This window comes from Chlorocebus sabaeus, chromosome 2, assembly GCF_047675955.1.
Source record: "Chlorocebus sabaeus isolate Y175 chromosome 2, mChlSab1.0.hap1, whole genome shotgun sequence".
Classification (NCBI taxonomy): domain Eukaryota; kingdom Metazoa; phylum Chordata; class Mammalia; order Primates; family Cercopithecidae; genus Chlorocebus; species Chlorocebus sabaeus.
The window spans coordinates 94,334,663-94,351,023 of NC_132905.1; the positions used below are offsets into that span (position 1 = coordinate 94,334,663).

Sequence of the window (16,361 nt, forward strand, 5' to 3'; positions counted from 1 at the left end):
GTTAAATACTTTATCTGCTACTTCTATGAAAATGTTTTGAATTAAAAATTACAAGATAAAAGGCAATTTAATTAATAGAAAGCAACTAGTCTACACTGGACAATCATGCAATTTTGGTACACTGGCAGCCATTGATCAATTGTTTAACTATCTCTGTAAAATCCAGGATGACGATGGAGGTTACGCCACGTTGCAGCATGAATGTAAGTTTAATACCATGTACATGAAGGTTTACCATGAATGTGGAAGAACCGAAGAGGAGGAGAAGGGAAAGGGCATGCAGAGCATAAACCAGGAAAGGAAACATCAGGTGAACGGATCTAGAGTAAAAAAGAACAAGCTGACTACAGAAACCAAAATGCCATTTCCAACATTAACCCAGTCAGTGCCATTCCTGAGTAGGAAGGAGAGGGCAGGAAATGGAAAGCAACAGTTAATCCGCTCTGGCATTCCAAGACCCAGCTCGGTGCATGCAGAAATCTTCTTCTCCACTACAATGAGTTATGTGTGTTTTTTTGAGGAGCTGATTTGACAAGCACCTCTTACGTTTATTCGAGCCTGGTACAGGACGACTCCCGCCGAGTTGTTGGCAGTGCAGCGGTAGACTCCCCCGTCCCGGACCTGGGAGCTGGAGATGTTCAGGTAGCTGACCACGTTCCCCTCCGACGTGATCATCTGGCTGATGCGGTGACTGCCACCCTTGAGAATGGGGTCGTCGTCCAGCGTCCACGTGATCGTGGGCAAAGGTGTTCCCTTCACGTTGCACATAAGGGAAACCGGCTCTGCCGGACTCACCACCTTTTCACTAAAGGCAGAAATAATTTTGGGAGTTCCATCTGCAGGAAAACAAATTATGGAAGAAAGTGGCACATACAAATAATTAAAGAACTTCCAAGTACATTTCTTTAATATCTAGGAGGTAGATGTCGTAGTTGTTCAACATTACCAAAAAGGTCTGGTTTTATTGATAAGGCAAAACGTTAATCAGAACAAGAGTTCACTATTTTCCAAACAGGTAAGCACAGCATTAGCAAGTTTTCATAAACTGTTTCTGTATTTCCTGACTGACTTAAGAGGAATGGTAATACAACTTAGATGTTTGGGTTAAACAATGACAGCTCCCAAGAAGTCCCTAGTTTAAAACTGGTATTTCCTCACACAAAGTTATAAACAGAGGGAAAATTCACATCCGCTCACCACCACAGTCACTTTATCTGTTAGGCTGATGCAAGAGTGATTGCAAAAAGTAATGGCCAAAACAGCAAATACTTTTGCACCAACCTAATACTTCCTCAAGTTATTTGGGGTTTTCTCACCAGGGAATCATTTACAGGAATAAAGGAGACTACTGAGAGATTGATGATCTCATCTTCATCATTTTCTCATAAGAATTCCTCTTTTACAGCTTTAATTACAAATGGTAACTGCATGCAAACTTCCATGAAGTCTCTGAGAATGGGCAGAAGCTAAATAAAGTTTGCATTAAATGCCGTGTATTAAAAACTTCTAAAGATCCCTTAAGTAGGGTGGGTACTTAAGCATGTTTTAAATATCTCTAAAAGTAACTTAAGTAGGCCGGTCATATAATTTAACATCCAACCTGGGACACTTTTGAGGCCGAAACAGAAACGACTACTAATTATGCCAAGAGAACAGGCATGACCCAGAACTGTCGCAGGCAAACTAGGATCTTAATCTCAGAGAAGTTTCCACAGAAATTTTCAGTATGTTTACATAGATCAAATTTTCATATTCCATTATTTTTCTATCATCCATATGAGTTTTTTCTCTTATTATAGTTACAAATGCATGTTTCTTTTATGTATGTTTTCCCATTTATAAAAAGCAATACATGCATATTAAAGGAAATGTATGAAAATCAGAAGAAAAGTTACCAATAGGTCAGCCAGCCTCAGGCATACAAATCAACACTGTGACACATTTTTTCTAGGCATAAGTGGGTCATTTTGACATAATTGTAATCACATGCCACAGGATTTCTGAGTCTGGTAAGAGACCTTGCTGGAGGGGACATTTTTTATTTTTAAAAAGAATTTTTGTGTTCAATTAAAGGGTTGTCCCATAATGAAAGATAAGAATGACTAGATTTTTCTTTTAGTTTTTAATTTTTATTATTAAAAATATATCTCCATTTTTGAATATCTTTCTTCTTGAAAATTGGAAAGTATTATAAACAAAAACAAAGGAGGCAAGCAAAATTTAGGATAGCTTGCAATTCCATCAGGGAAAGGCAACAGTTAATGGTTAATAGTTCCTAACATCCTTGAGGAAAGTGCCACTCATTCCCCCAAAACCTTGCGGCCTAGTTCTCGGCCGGGGAGGCCAGTTGTGTAGGGTCTTCATGATGGTGGGGCTGTGCTGCAGCTCTTCCCTCCACCCCTCTACCATCTATTCCTTCCCAAATTCCTGAATCTCACTTATTCATTCCAGCTCATGTTTCAGGTGGCTGGAGAAGGCCCTGGAGTTTGTTTTCTCCAAGATATGCTCATAAGTAGCATATTGCAGTGTCCTTGGGTTGTAAGCATTTTGTCTCTTACTGTCAGAGATGAAAAAGAAAACTTTAAAATATTAACATGCAAAATCGATGCTTTTGTCTTTAACGCACTGCAGACGTTGCCTCATCACATCCTGTGTTTAATTTTACGGAGAAGTTAGATGTCATCATGATTGCTATTCATTGTTCGTGATCAGTCATTAATGCTTAGGAGTACTGGAGTTATTTCATGTGTCCTTCATAATTCCATAATTCCGTGGTTTTTGTAAAATGTGTTTAGCTGTAGATTTCTTTTCACTCGTTTTTACATTAAGCTCTGAAAACTCATGGGTTTAGCAGCGGGTTCTTCAGTTATACTTCTCTTTTTGTAGGTAAATTTTACATACAGTGAAACATACAGATCTTAAATGTACAGCTTAGTTTTGCTAAATATATACACCAGAGTAACCACCAAAGTGATCAAGATATAAAACATTTCCATCAGCAAAATTCCCTAAGGGCTCCTTTCAATCAACCCCCATCCAACACAGATCACTGCTGTGATTTAGGATGTGCTGGTTTTGCCTGTGCTTGAGCTTAGAAGAAACATAATAATAGAGTACGCATGCTTTATACGTGCATATATTTCATCACAACCAGAGTACACTTGGAATATAATTAGAAGATGTGACTTTGGAACAGTACTATTATCTAACGCACTGTCCACAGCAAAATTCTGTCTGTTGACCACTAATATCTTTCGTCACTGTTTTTTTCCAGTGCAGTCTGTGTCACCCATTATTTATGTTTCATGCCATATCAGTCTCTTTTCATCTGGAATATTCTTCAGCCTCTTTTGTGTTTCTTGACTTCTATATTTTTGAAGAGTAATTTTGTAGTCAGTTGCTGAAATTGGGTTTGTCTCATATTTCCTCATGACTAAATGCAGGTTGTATATTTTTCCCAGAAATACCATGGAAGGCACGTGTTTTATGTGCCTATTGGCCATCCGTGTGTTTCCTTTAGTGAGTATCTGCTCAAATCTTTGGCCATTGTTATATTAGATTGTTTACCTTTTTGTTGTTGATTTGTTGTGGAATACAACAAATTTAAATCTTTATGTACTTGAAATACAAGGAAATATATATATATATAGCATCTATGTCAGATATCTTATAATGATCTGATATATTTGTCAGATATCCTATAGCGATTATATATATCTGTCAACATATATATAGCACATATATTTGTGTGTATATAAAATATTTTATCCCAGTCTGTGGTTGCCTTTATCTTTTCTTAATAATGTACTTGTGTTGACATTTAATGCTTTCTGTGTCCTAAGAAATTGTTACCTATTTGCATATCATGAAGAATTATTCTATGTTTTCTTTTGGAGACTGTATTGCTTTATACTTTATATTCAGTTCTATATGGATAGCAACTTAATTCTGTGTGGATATGAAGTGTGATGTAGGGATTAATACTCATTCTTTGCTATACATTTATTGAGTTGTTTCAGTGTTAATTTGTTGAAAAAGTACATATGTATGTGTGTGTGTGTAATTTTTTTTTTTTTTTTTTTTTTTTTTTTTTTTGAGACAGTGTCTCCCTCTGTTGTCTTTGGTGTGGCACAATCTTCCAGGTAGCTGGGACTGCAGGTGCACACCACTACACCTATTTTTTTTTTTTTTTTTTTTGTAGAGACGAAGTTTTGCCATGTTTCCCAGGCCAGCCTCAAACTCCTGGGCTAAAGAGATCTCCCTGCCTCAGCCTCCCAAAATACTAGGATTACAGGCACAAGCCACCATGCCCTGGTTTTGCTTGAAATCACATTTATCATTTTACAGAGAATTGTTAACGTAAGAATATTTAGTCTTCTAATCCTTGAATATGGTATATCTTTTCAATTATTTAGGTTATTTCAATTTTATATTAGCAGAGTTTTGTATTTTTGTATGTTGAAATCTTTCACATTTGTTTTAAATATATTCCTATCTTATGTTTTATGTTATTGTAAATGAAAGTTTCAAAATATTAGTTTCCAATTGTTTCTCAGTATACAGAAATAAAATTGCATTTTGTGTATCATTCTTATATCCAATGACTTTTTAAACTCACTTTTAGAAATTGCTTTATTGTTTCCTTGTCATATTCTTTGTAAACAACAATGCCTGTAATTAAGACAGCTGCAAATTTTCCTTTTCCAAACTCCATATATTTTATTTCTACTCAAATCTAACTAGGGCTGCTAGTATAATGTTGAATAGAAGTGGTGGATGTGGGCATCCTTGCCTTGGTCTCAATCTTAAATGAAAAACATTTAGTGTTTAACCAGTAAGTATGATTTTAGCTGTAGATTGTTCACAGATGCCACTTATCTGGTCAAGGATGATCTCCAGACTCTCTAGTTTGCTGGAGATTCTTCATGCTGAATGGATGCAAGTTTCATCAAATGATTTTTTCTGTATATATTGAGATAATCAATTGGATTTGTTCCCTTATTCTATTAATATAGTCACACAGATTAGATTTTTAATGTTCTTCCAATCTTGCATTTACAAGATAAGTTCCATTTACACACACACACACACACACCCCTATATGTATATCTATGTGGGTGTATATGTTTTAAATTATGTCTACTAAAAGTTAAGATTGCAGTACTTTATGTGAAATGTAAGAACCTTGCAACAAATAATTCTTCCCTTTTTGTTATTACATCTATTTATTATATTAATTCTATAATAAAGTGTTGGTATTGTATTGTATTGTACTTTTAGAGATGGAGTCTCACTCTGTCGCCCAGGCTGGAGTGTAGTAGCAGGATCTTAGTTCACTGCAACCTCCACCTCCTGGGTTCAAGCTATTCTCCTGCTTCTGCCTGTAGTTGGGATTACAGGCACGTGCCACCACACCTGGCTAGTTTTTGTATTTTTAATAGAGATGGGATTTGGCCATGTTGGCCAGGCTGGTCTCAAACTCCTGACCTCAAGTGAGCCGCCTATCTCTGCTTCCTAAAATGCTGGGATTACAGGTATGAACCACAGCACATGGCCAAGTGTGGTAATTTTATAATGTTATAATCATCAATTGTTAAAAGAAATTAAAAAATAAAACACAATTTTGCTAAATATTTACGAATATGTTTACTGTTTCTCATGGTATTTGTTCCTATAGATATGTTTCCATTTTATGTTCCGTTTCTGTTCCATGTTATCTATATCCTATAGATGTAAGTGTCCATTCTCTACATATGGCATGACTTCATTTATCATTTCCTAATGTGCAGGGCTGCTGACATCATATTCTTTCACCTTTTTATTACTGAAAATATCTTTATTTTGTCTTCATTTTTACAGCCTGTTGTTGTTGGTTTTTTTGCTATAGAAGTCTACGTTGGCAGGGCTTGTGTCTTTGTTTTTCGTTTTCTCTTCAATATTTTAAAGATGTTGCTCCATTGTCTCCTGTCCTCCAAAATATCTGATGAATCATCCACCATTTGTTCTTCATGTCCCCTTTATGTAACATTTTTCCTCCCTCAGATTTTTAAGTTTTTCTCTTTATCTTTGGTTTTCAGCAGCTTAACTCTGATGTACTGACATAGAATTTTCTTTGTGTTTATTTTTGGAGTGTGCTGAGTTTCTTAGATCTGCAACCTTACTTTTATGCCAAAGTTGATAAAACTAAGGTCATTATCTCTTTGAATACTTTTTTCTTCTGCATTCCCTGTCTCCTGTTTTTCTGGGCCTCTAATCATATGTGTCTGTCAGGTTATCTGATGATGTCCTACTTGTCACTGAAGCTCTAATCATTTTCTTTGTAATCTTCTTTCTCCCCATGCTTCAGATTGGATAATTTTCTAAGATTTATCTTCGAGTTCACTGATACTTTCTTCTTCCTTCTCTAATCTTATATTAAAGCAAATATGGTGATTTTTTTCATTTCTATGGATTCTTTTCTACAGTTTCAATTTCTCTGTTAGTCTTTCCCATACATTCACTCTTTCAGTCCATATTTTCCTGTAAGTTACTGAACATATTTTAAATAGCAGCTGTAAAGTCCTTGCCTGCCAGTTCTAACGTCTGGGTCCTCTCATGATTTGTTTCTACTGCTTGCTTTGTCTTGTGTCCTTTGGTTGCAGAGTCCTGTGTTTTGTATGTCTAATTATTTTTTTTATTACACACTTGCATTCTCCCCCCCATTTTTGGAGTTCAGCTGTGTCCTCAGTGGAAGAGGACACTCTCCAATTTGCTTTTGGTGTCTCTCAAGTGTCTATATATACTTTTGCTTTTCCCAAAGTTTCTTGTGTTTTATCATCTTGGGACTTAATCTGATATATGCTATTTAACCATTTCCAGAACTGGAAACCTTTAATTATTCTTTTTAAAAAATCATTCCATTTTCAAGGTATTATGGTTTTATCCTGAACCTATAGTTATTAAATTCCGTTTTATAGCCTCATAGGAAATATTCCCAGATTCTCCATTGTATCTATGGTCAGTTCTAGTTCATAGTATTACAAATTTTTATAGTTTTACTTTAATCCATCGCTATTTCAGTGAGAATAATTGGAGTATTTTTGTTTTCCACAGGAAATTAGCCAGACATTCTTTTAAAGCAGGTACTAGATATGTATTTGTAATTCCATTTCTGCTTTCTTTTGCTACATTAGCACTGTCATCTCTCAGAAGAGAAAAAAAAATAAAGTGAAGCTTCTTGTCCTGAATGGAAGCTGACATGCGACAAATAAATCCGCGAGTGTGCTGGCGGTGCTCCTCGGCCCCCTTTTTAGTTCAAGTGACAGGCTCTTTTGGAGATGAAAGCAGACATTATTTTCCCAGGGAGACCTGAGTGTCTTTGAAATCTTTCTTGCTGTCACTCTGATAACCTGAACTCTTCTGACATCATTATGGATTATCAATATGGTCTTTAGGTTTTCTTAGTTGCACGAAATGGTTGCCGAGGTAACTGGGCCTAGACAGGTGATCTCTCCTTTTTCTACAAAGAATCTAAAAATAGTGACTATGTAAGGACTAGAGTGCATCATCATTAGCAAACTGGTTCTGCACAAATTGATTACTTTCTTCACTTAATTATTATACGGAACACAGTGTCAGGCATTTAATATGAATACCATGCTTTCAGCTAATTTCACCTCTACTTTAAAAATCTCTCTGTCTGCAATGAAACGACTGAATCAAAATAGGAATCTCATTGCTAAGCCTGCTACTTCTTAAAAAATTAGCTAAGGTTAAAAAAGAATAACAGAAATATGCTCTTATAATCAAGATATATTTAAACTTATTTTCATATATCAATGTGTTTTATTTGTTCTCCCTTTAGGCTATATCAAAATCATTTTATTATTTTAATCAATTGATATCAGATGAATTTTAAATTATATAGAAGGACATAATTTCCAACGAGACACACAAATACATAGATAGAAGCTAGTTCAATCATGTAGTGATAAATATATGTTGCCCGTGATAGCTTCTTTCTCTGGCTGACTGATAAGCTTGAAGATTTAGTATGCAGTAACCAGTTAAAAAAAAAAAAGCAAACTGTATCACATACCTAAAACCTGTTATTATACCACAAAATAATTCCTCACAAATTTCATTTACTTAAATCTGTGAACATTTGGATGGAACTAGGGACAACTGCACCAAACAGATGCCATTTTTTCACTCCACCAACCACTGTATTGACCTTTCGCTCTGCATTTTGAATCTGAAGTTGTACTTCTCCATTGGAGGCTATTGCCCACACCCCACCCAGCGAACACCTGGCAATGTCTGGAGACATTTTTGGTTGTAACAGCTTGGAGGAAGGTGCTCCTAGCATACATCTAGTGGAAAAGGGCCAAAGACGCTGCTAAAGATCCCACAACACATAAAAAAGTTTCCCAAGATGCCTGTTATCCCAGCACTTTGGGAGGCTGAGGCAGACGGATCACCTGATCAGAAATTTGGGACCAGCCTGACCAACATGGAGAAGCCCCATCTCTACTAAAAATACACACTTAGCCAGGTGTGGTGGCTCATGCCTGTAATCCCAGCTACTCGGGAGGCTGAGGCAGGAGAATGGGTTGAACTGAGGAGCTGGAGGTTGTGATGAGCTGAGATTGCGCCATTGCACTCCAGCCTGGGCAACAAGAGTGAAACTCTATCTCAAAAAAAAAAAATAAAATAAAATAAAATAAAAAAAAAAAAAAGAAAAGAAAAGAAACAAAAAAGAAAAAAGTTCCCCAAGCAAGGCATTCTTGAAAGACCCTGGTCTAGAGATGAACGATCAACAAAACTGTTAATTGTCAAGTTTCTTCTAAGTTTTCAATCTTGGCAAATAACTTACAACTAATGAGTGGGTAACATTTATGTTACTTTACATTACTTCTAATATGAAACAATTTCATTCTCATCAGAACTTTCTCTCCCATTTGCCTGATTTAGCTTGAAAAATTAGGGTAGAGTAGTAGCTGGTGAGACAGACAGAGCCCAGAACTGAGTGATCAGCACGGCTTTGCCCTGTCTTCTTCTTTTCTGAGTGCTCTGGGTTTGGGTTCTTTTTCAGCCACACCCTGTAACGAGGCCCACTGACCTTCAAGGACCACCTGCACATAGTCTTGAGCGGACAGCTTGTCCTTGCGCACAAAGCACTGGTATGCGCCCCCGTCACTTTTGACCATGTGATCCATAATAAGGTTTTCGTGGTTGATCCCTGTGATCCTCACATTTTTTCCAGGGTTGAGGATTTCACCATTGCGGTACCAGGAGAGTTCCTGGTCCTCAGTTCCTGTCACGGTGCAGGACAAGGAAACTTGGCTACCCACGCTGCTTTTAACCTTCCTGGGACTGATGGTGGCTTTCAGTGGCTCTGGAGGTTTTAGTAAGAGAGAGAGAGAAAAAAAGGTAAAAACATCACTAGATAGCATTTGGACAACAGGCTGGACTTTCAACAAAGCAAGTGCATCACTGCAGTCACACTCCATACAGTTCCTACGAGCCATATTATTTCACAGAGGAACATTTTGTTTGGGAACATCCTCTTCGCTATTTTTTATTTCTGGCTTTATTTCTCTATGCAACAAATGGAATAATGTTGGTCAAACTGCCTTCTCACTGAGTCTATGTGAGGATGTTGATATAAATCCACTGACAATAAGAAATGCAGGCCGGGCACAGTGACTCACGCCTGTAATCCCAGCACTTTGGGAGGTCAAGGCGGGCAGATCACGATATCAGGAGATCGAGACCATCCTGGCTAACACAGTGAAATCCCATCTCTACTAAAAATATAAAAAATTAGCCGGGCGTGGTGGGGGGGCACCTGTAGTCCCAGGTACTTGGGAGGCTGAGGCAGGAGAATGGCATGAACCTGGGAGGTGGAGCTTGCAGTGAGCCAAGATCGTGCCACTGCACTCCAGCCTGGGCGACCAGAGTGAGACTCTGTCTTTAAAAAAAAAAAAAAAAAAAAAAAAAGCAATGTGCTGGCTACCAATAGTGACATAAGTATTGAACATTGAACATATAAATCCTAATTTGCCTTGTCCCAAGGTGGCACTGGTGGGTTTACCCTGGGCCATTCTCACACACACGTATACTCATTCATATGCCATATGTGGTTTACCAAGGGCCAATAACACACGATTGTGGGGAAAAAACCAACCAACCAACCAACCAACAAATGGGTTGGTATTAGAATTTGTGACCATGAAACAGAGATTTTCTTTTTTTTTTTTTTTTTTTTTTTTTTTTTTTTTGAGACGGAGTCTCGCTCTGCCGCCCAGGCTGGAGTGCAGTGGCCGGATCTCAGCTCACTGCAAGCTCCGCCTCCCGGGTTCCAGCCATTCTCCTGCCTCCGCCTCCCGAGTAGCTGGGACTACAGGCACCTGCCACCTCGCCCGGCTAGTTTTTTGTATTTTTTAGTAGAGACGGGGTTTCACCATGTTAACCAGGATGGTCTCGATCTCCTGACCTCGTGATCCGCCCGTCTCGGCCTCCCAAAGTGCTGGGATTACAGGCTTGAGCCACCGCGCCCGGCCGAGATTTTCTTTAAAATGAGGCTGAGTGATTTAGACAGGGATGAAACTTTCATCCTCACCTTCCCATGTTTTCAATTCAACAACCCTAATCCAATGTAGAAAGCATTCACTGAGCATCTGTCAGGTGCCAAGGATGAGGTTACACTCACAGGCAAGAAAAATGGAATAATACTTATGGTGCAACTAGCATGTGCTATAAAATTATTGACTATCTTTCATAGGTCATTGAAGTCAGTCTTCTCCTAATCCTATTAATTTTTGTGTTATCTCCATTTTACAAAACAGAAAATGGTTATTCAGAGAGCTTAAGTAACTCAGCCAAATCTAATCAACAGGTAAATGGCAAAACAAAACAAAACAAAATTTTCAGTGAAAGACATACGGTTACAGATTTTTAAAGGTCAGAAAGTGCCGAGCAGGAAAAATCTGATGAAAATCCTGTCTAGTCATATTACAAATTATAGAAAACCAAAAATAAAGAGAAATTCTTTAAGGCAGATAGCAAAAATGGCAAATGACATATAGAGAAACAAAGATCTTAATGACCTCTGATTGCTTAACAGAAGCACATGGAGGACACAAGACATATAAATACATCTTTTAAATTAACAAACATCTCTTGTAGATGGCAGATGGCTAAGATTTGCTTTTTAATCCACCCTGGTAATCTTCTCCTTTTGCTATTGTTATTATTTCACTTTAAGTTCTGGGATACATGTGCTGAACGTACAGGTTTGTTTACACGTTATACAAAAATGAACTGAAGGTGGATTAAAGATTTAAATGTAAAACTTAAAACCATAAAAATGCTAGAAAAAAACCTAGGCAATACCATTCTGGACATATGCATGGACAAGGACTTCATGACTACAACACCAAAAGCAACTGCAACAAAAGCCAAAATTAACAAATGGGATCTAATTAAACTAATAAGCTTCTACTCAGCAAAAGAAACTATCATCAGAGTGAACAAGCAACCTACAGAATGGGAGAAAATTTTTGCAATCTATCCATCTGACTGAGGTCTAATATCCAGAATTCTCAAGGAACTTAAACAAATTTATAAGAAAACAACAACCCCATCAAAAAGTGGGTGAAAAAAGTTTTTTTACCCCAGTTGTTCCTAACTTTTCATCTCACCACACTTTGTTTTCAAGGAGCTCAGTCTTCTAGGTTGATAAGAAAAGGCAATAAATGGCTGTAATAACCAACCAGAGTGATGCAAGGGCCATTAGAGAGATAGCACATGTGGAGAAGGGTGGTTGGGAAGAGCAGGAAATCCAGATATCAAGGATGGATAGAACTGAGACCAGTCAGAATGGAAAGAAGGAATCACAGAGATTGGGAACCACATGAATTAAGGCAGGGAGCAGGGGCATGTCTGAGAGTTTCTGATTCATTTTGGATGCAACAGAGAATCCCTGAGATTTTGGAATTAAACAAAGATAACTAAAGAAGGCATTCAAAAATGCTTAGCAAATAAGTCTTTTTTTTTTTTTCTCCCCGGAAACGGGGCCTTGCTCTGTCACCTAGGTTGGAGTGCAGTGGCACAATCATAGCTCACTGTAGCCTGAAACTCCTCCTCCTTTCTGCCTCAGCCTCCTGGGTAGCTGGGACTACAGGCACAAGCCATTGCACCCAGCTCAAACATACTTTTAATGGAATCACTAAGTCAAAGGTCTTTTGACAAATGAGGGTGAGGAAAACCGGTCAGTGAAGACATTACACATGTCTAGTGTAGGTACAATTAAGATCCAATCTAAGGCAGGACAGAAGTTGAGAACAGAGCTGAGTTAACTGTGAGATTCAGTTTGTATCACTTGGCAGGACTCGGCAGGACATGGCAGGACTTGGCAGGATGTAGAAAGGAAAGGCTTAAAGAGCACCCAAGATTTCATGTTTGCATCTGATGGATGACAGGGAGGAAGATGTTGGTAATAATAACAAGAGCCACTTGGAAGGAAGAGGTGGTGGAGAGTTTAGTTTGGTATCCGACACTGTTGAAGTGCCAGCGAAATTTCTGAAAGAAAGCTGGTTGACACACTTGTCTGACACTCAGGAAGGAAGCTAAGGCTACAAGTACAGATTCAGAGCTTATTTTCAGAGGCAAGGAATTTGAAGCTCTACAAATGAAACAGAGCCTAAGGAAAAGGGAAGAGCTTGACAAGAAGACAGTTCTGAATTTGGAGTCCAAGAGAATGCTTTCCAATAGAGAAGAGAGATGGGAACGAGGAAGCTGCTTTCTTCTGCAGCTAGAAGAAGCAGTCAGAAGGGAGGCAGAGAACATTCCAGAAGCATTGGAGCATCACCTAGATGTGGAAGAAGAGAACAATGATAAAAATAAGCACATTAATAATAAAGGCTTTTAAAATACAGGTAGTGATAAACGCCTTTAGAGAGAGAGCAGTAACATACTCTGAGTTGAGAAGGAGACAGGAGGAGAATGGAGAACAACACATCTTTGCGGATGGTGGCTAAGAGAGATGGGAAGTGTTAGTTTACCAAGTATTAGGAAATAATCTTTTATGTGGAGGAAGCAACATTAGTAATGTGACTTGCAATAAGGAAAGGAATGGTTTGTGCAGGAATTAGGAAGAAGTTAGATTTAGCAGGAATAGGTTTTTATTATCCCATTTATGCCTGAGGTTGCTTTTTTTTTTTTTTGAGACGGAATCTTGCTCTGTCACCCAGGCTGGAGTGCAGTGGTGAGACCTCGGCTCACCGTAAGCCCTGCCTCCCAGGTTCACACCATTCTCCTGCCTCAGCTTCCCAAGTAGCTGGGATTACAGGCGCCCGCCACCACACTCAGCCAATTTTTTTTTGGTATTTTAGTAGAGACGGGGTTTTACCATGTTAGCCAGGATGGTCTCGATCTCCTGACCTTGTGATCCACCTGCCTCAGCCTCCCAAAGTGCTGGGATTACAGGCGCGAGCCACCACGCCCGGCCATAAGTGGGTTTTCATGCAAAACAAGGGGAAATATGACCAGACGGATTTGCTTGAGATGCCTTCAGTACTATCCTAAGATATAAACTTTATTCAGCAGAGAATAGGGAGCTAGGAGAGGTCTTTTAACGTAGAAGAGACTTGGAGCCTGTGGCTGGCTGTCCAATGCTGCATATTTTATCCACATGATTCTTCAGCATAGAAGTGTAACTGTGGATTTTATCATCCATTTCTTTCTAATCCCAGACTAAACATGTTCAAATATTTTGCAGGACTCAGGCTAGACAGCCTGTTCCAGACAGTCATTTGGATATTTAATGTAAATATATTCTCTTAGGCTGGTATTATGCTAAGGCGGTCTACACTCAGGTTGACATTGAAGAGAAAGTTCCATAAACAGGGTTAGGGCTGGGCGGGGAGGTGGAGGGGGAAGTAAGAAAACACTTCTGTTTTCAGTGTGAGATTCCTGTGGTTAAATCTGTTCAATTTAGTTCATCAAATAAAAATATATTTTCAAAAAAGGAGCATTATATTGGCAACTAAGACCTCCTTTCTGACCAAAGCTCTGCCTTCCTTTTCTGGCCATGTGATCTTGAGTAATTCACTTTAATTTGGTTTCTACATGAGCAAAATTGAGGGTGTTTGAGTAGATTAGATTGTGACCCTGCAATCACATTCCTCCTTCCTCCAAATCTGCCTTCAGTATCCTTCTCAACACATTCCTCAAGGCAGCCAAGGCAATCAATAATCAATGGAAGATCAAATATATCCATCATATTTGGAGTAGATGATCTAAAATACCAGGCACGAGTCTAATATTTGGGTATGTTTGAGCCTCATACTTTGGCTAATAGCCTTATTTAGAAATTTAATGCAGAAATGGTCTGGAAAGAGACAAAGGACAACTGCTTTGATTGGCTATCATCACTTGTGCTGAAAGAACAATCCTACCCTCTCGCTCTGTTCATTTTTAGAGAGACTGGCTGTTGTGAATTCATCAGCTAGGAAGTGTTATCTTGAAATCGTATCTTGGAAATGTAATAGTCTGTGGCCTAATGGAACTCACAGAGGTTTGGGGATCAGACAGACTTCAAATCAAATCTGACACCCAAGACTCTCCAGTTGTGTAACCTTGGGGAATTCATCTGAGCATTAATTTTCACATCTGTAAAACGAGGTTTCTGTTGACCTCAGCTGGACTCTTTTGGGAGTTAATGGAAAGCTATAGAGAAAACATGGAGATTCTCTTATAACAGGAGCTCCATCGATGGAAGCCAACACCACCTTTGCAAGTTACCGTCCAACTTACGTTTCACGTACAGGCGGCCTATCACCTTAGCTGTTCCGTATCTGTTGGACACTTCACACACATAGCTGCCTGAGTCCGAGGGGCGAATGTTCTCAATGAGCAGCCCCGTCACGGTCTTCTGGAACCTCCCTGAAAGTTCCAGGGGCATGTTGTCCTTCAGCCAGCGGTAATCTGGCTCAGGGTGCCCAAGCGCTTTGCAAGGCAGCTCCACACGCTGCCCAGCCATGGCTTTGCGATGGTCAAACCCATCCAGTATGGATGGGGCTGAGTTCGCTGGGTCTGTAGAAGAAATAAAAACTCTTAGAGACAGTGAATAAGGAGTTGAAGCGGTCATTTATAATTGTAGGACTTCATGTATAATTTAAACTGGTGCATCATACCAACTATTGATACAGATCTATAAGATTTTATAAGTGAACAGAAAAAGAAATGCCCTATTCATACAATTTATTTTCTGCTCAGAATTTACAAAAGGTTGAACACTGGTCAGAGCTTCTGTTGGTCATTCCCCAGTAAATGAATAAAAGATCCAGAATGAGCAGGCTGCAACAAGAGCTGTCAGCTCAGGCTAAGAATCAGATTGTCTTTTCATAACTGGGAATGTCAGAATTATCTTTAAAAGATCCTTAATGGGCATAAATATGCAATTTGAGAGAAGAAATAAGACATAGTGGTAGATAGATCAGTGGAATGAGTATGGTTTGCAATTATCTATTGTGTACTTCAAAATAGCTAGAACAGAAGAATTGAAATATAGTTTAAAGAAAAGTCAAACATATAATGTGATGAATATCCCAAGTACACTGATTTGATTTTAACAAATTATGTGAATACATTATCACATGTACCCCAAACTATGTGTATCTATTATGCATCAATAAAATGTCATAAAAAATTAATAAAATAAATAATTTTTTAAGACAGTGGCTCACTCTGTAGCTCAGGTTGGAGTGCAGTGGTGCAATGATTGCTCACCACAGTCTCAAACTCCTGGGTTCAAGTGATCCTCCTGCCTGGGCCTCCCAACATGCTGGGATTACAGGCATGCACCACCACACCCAGCCTAAATAAATTTAAACAGAAAAAAAAAGCAACACTAGCAGAAATAGTTGTTTACCTTTAGTAAAATTTATTGCACAAGAGAAAGAGTTGTACACACAGCTTTTGAATTTTAAAATATTTTATTTATTCATTTCCCAAATATGTTTTGATCCTCCAGTGTAGACCAGCACAGAGTTAGGCACTAATGGGAGAGTGGTGGATGAGACAGGTGTCTTCTTGGAGCTCATGTTCTGTTGGGCGGGTGGGTGTTGGGGAGCAAGCAACACATTGGCAAGCAAATAAAGATAATTTGTAATAAGTGTAGTTAAAGAAAGAAAAAGAGGGCATAACAGAGAGTGAAGCCCACATGTTATGGGTGTGGAGGCAGCCAAGAGGCCTTCAGATATGGTCCTCAGGGATAGACTCTCTGAGAAGATAGTATTTGAGGTCAGGTGAATAAGCACTATCAACAACATGTGGTATAGCAAGACAATGGACTAGAAAGCAGCAGCATGCAAATG

The 16,361-nt window shown here is 38.7% G+C and overlaps 1 protein-coding gene across 1 annotated transcript in view; it reads right to left on the reverse strand.

The window, feature by feature from the left end:
• Window positions 1-16,361, reverse strand: part of DSCAM (DS cell adhesion molecule) — an 812,825-nt gene that overhangs the window by 303,467 nt on the left and 492,997 nt on the right. The window contains exons 5-7 of the mRNA XM_037985374.2: window positions 14,800-15,078; window positions 9,101-9,376; window positions 540-836 (exon numbers count right to left, since the gene is read on the reverse strand). Coding sequence (XP_037841302.1) covers window positions 540-836; window positions 9,101-9,376; window positions 14,800-15,078 — 852 coding nt within the window. The remainder of the gene's footprint in view (window positions 1-539; window positions 837-9,100; window positions 9,377-14,799; window positions 15,079-16,361) is intronic.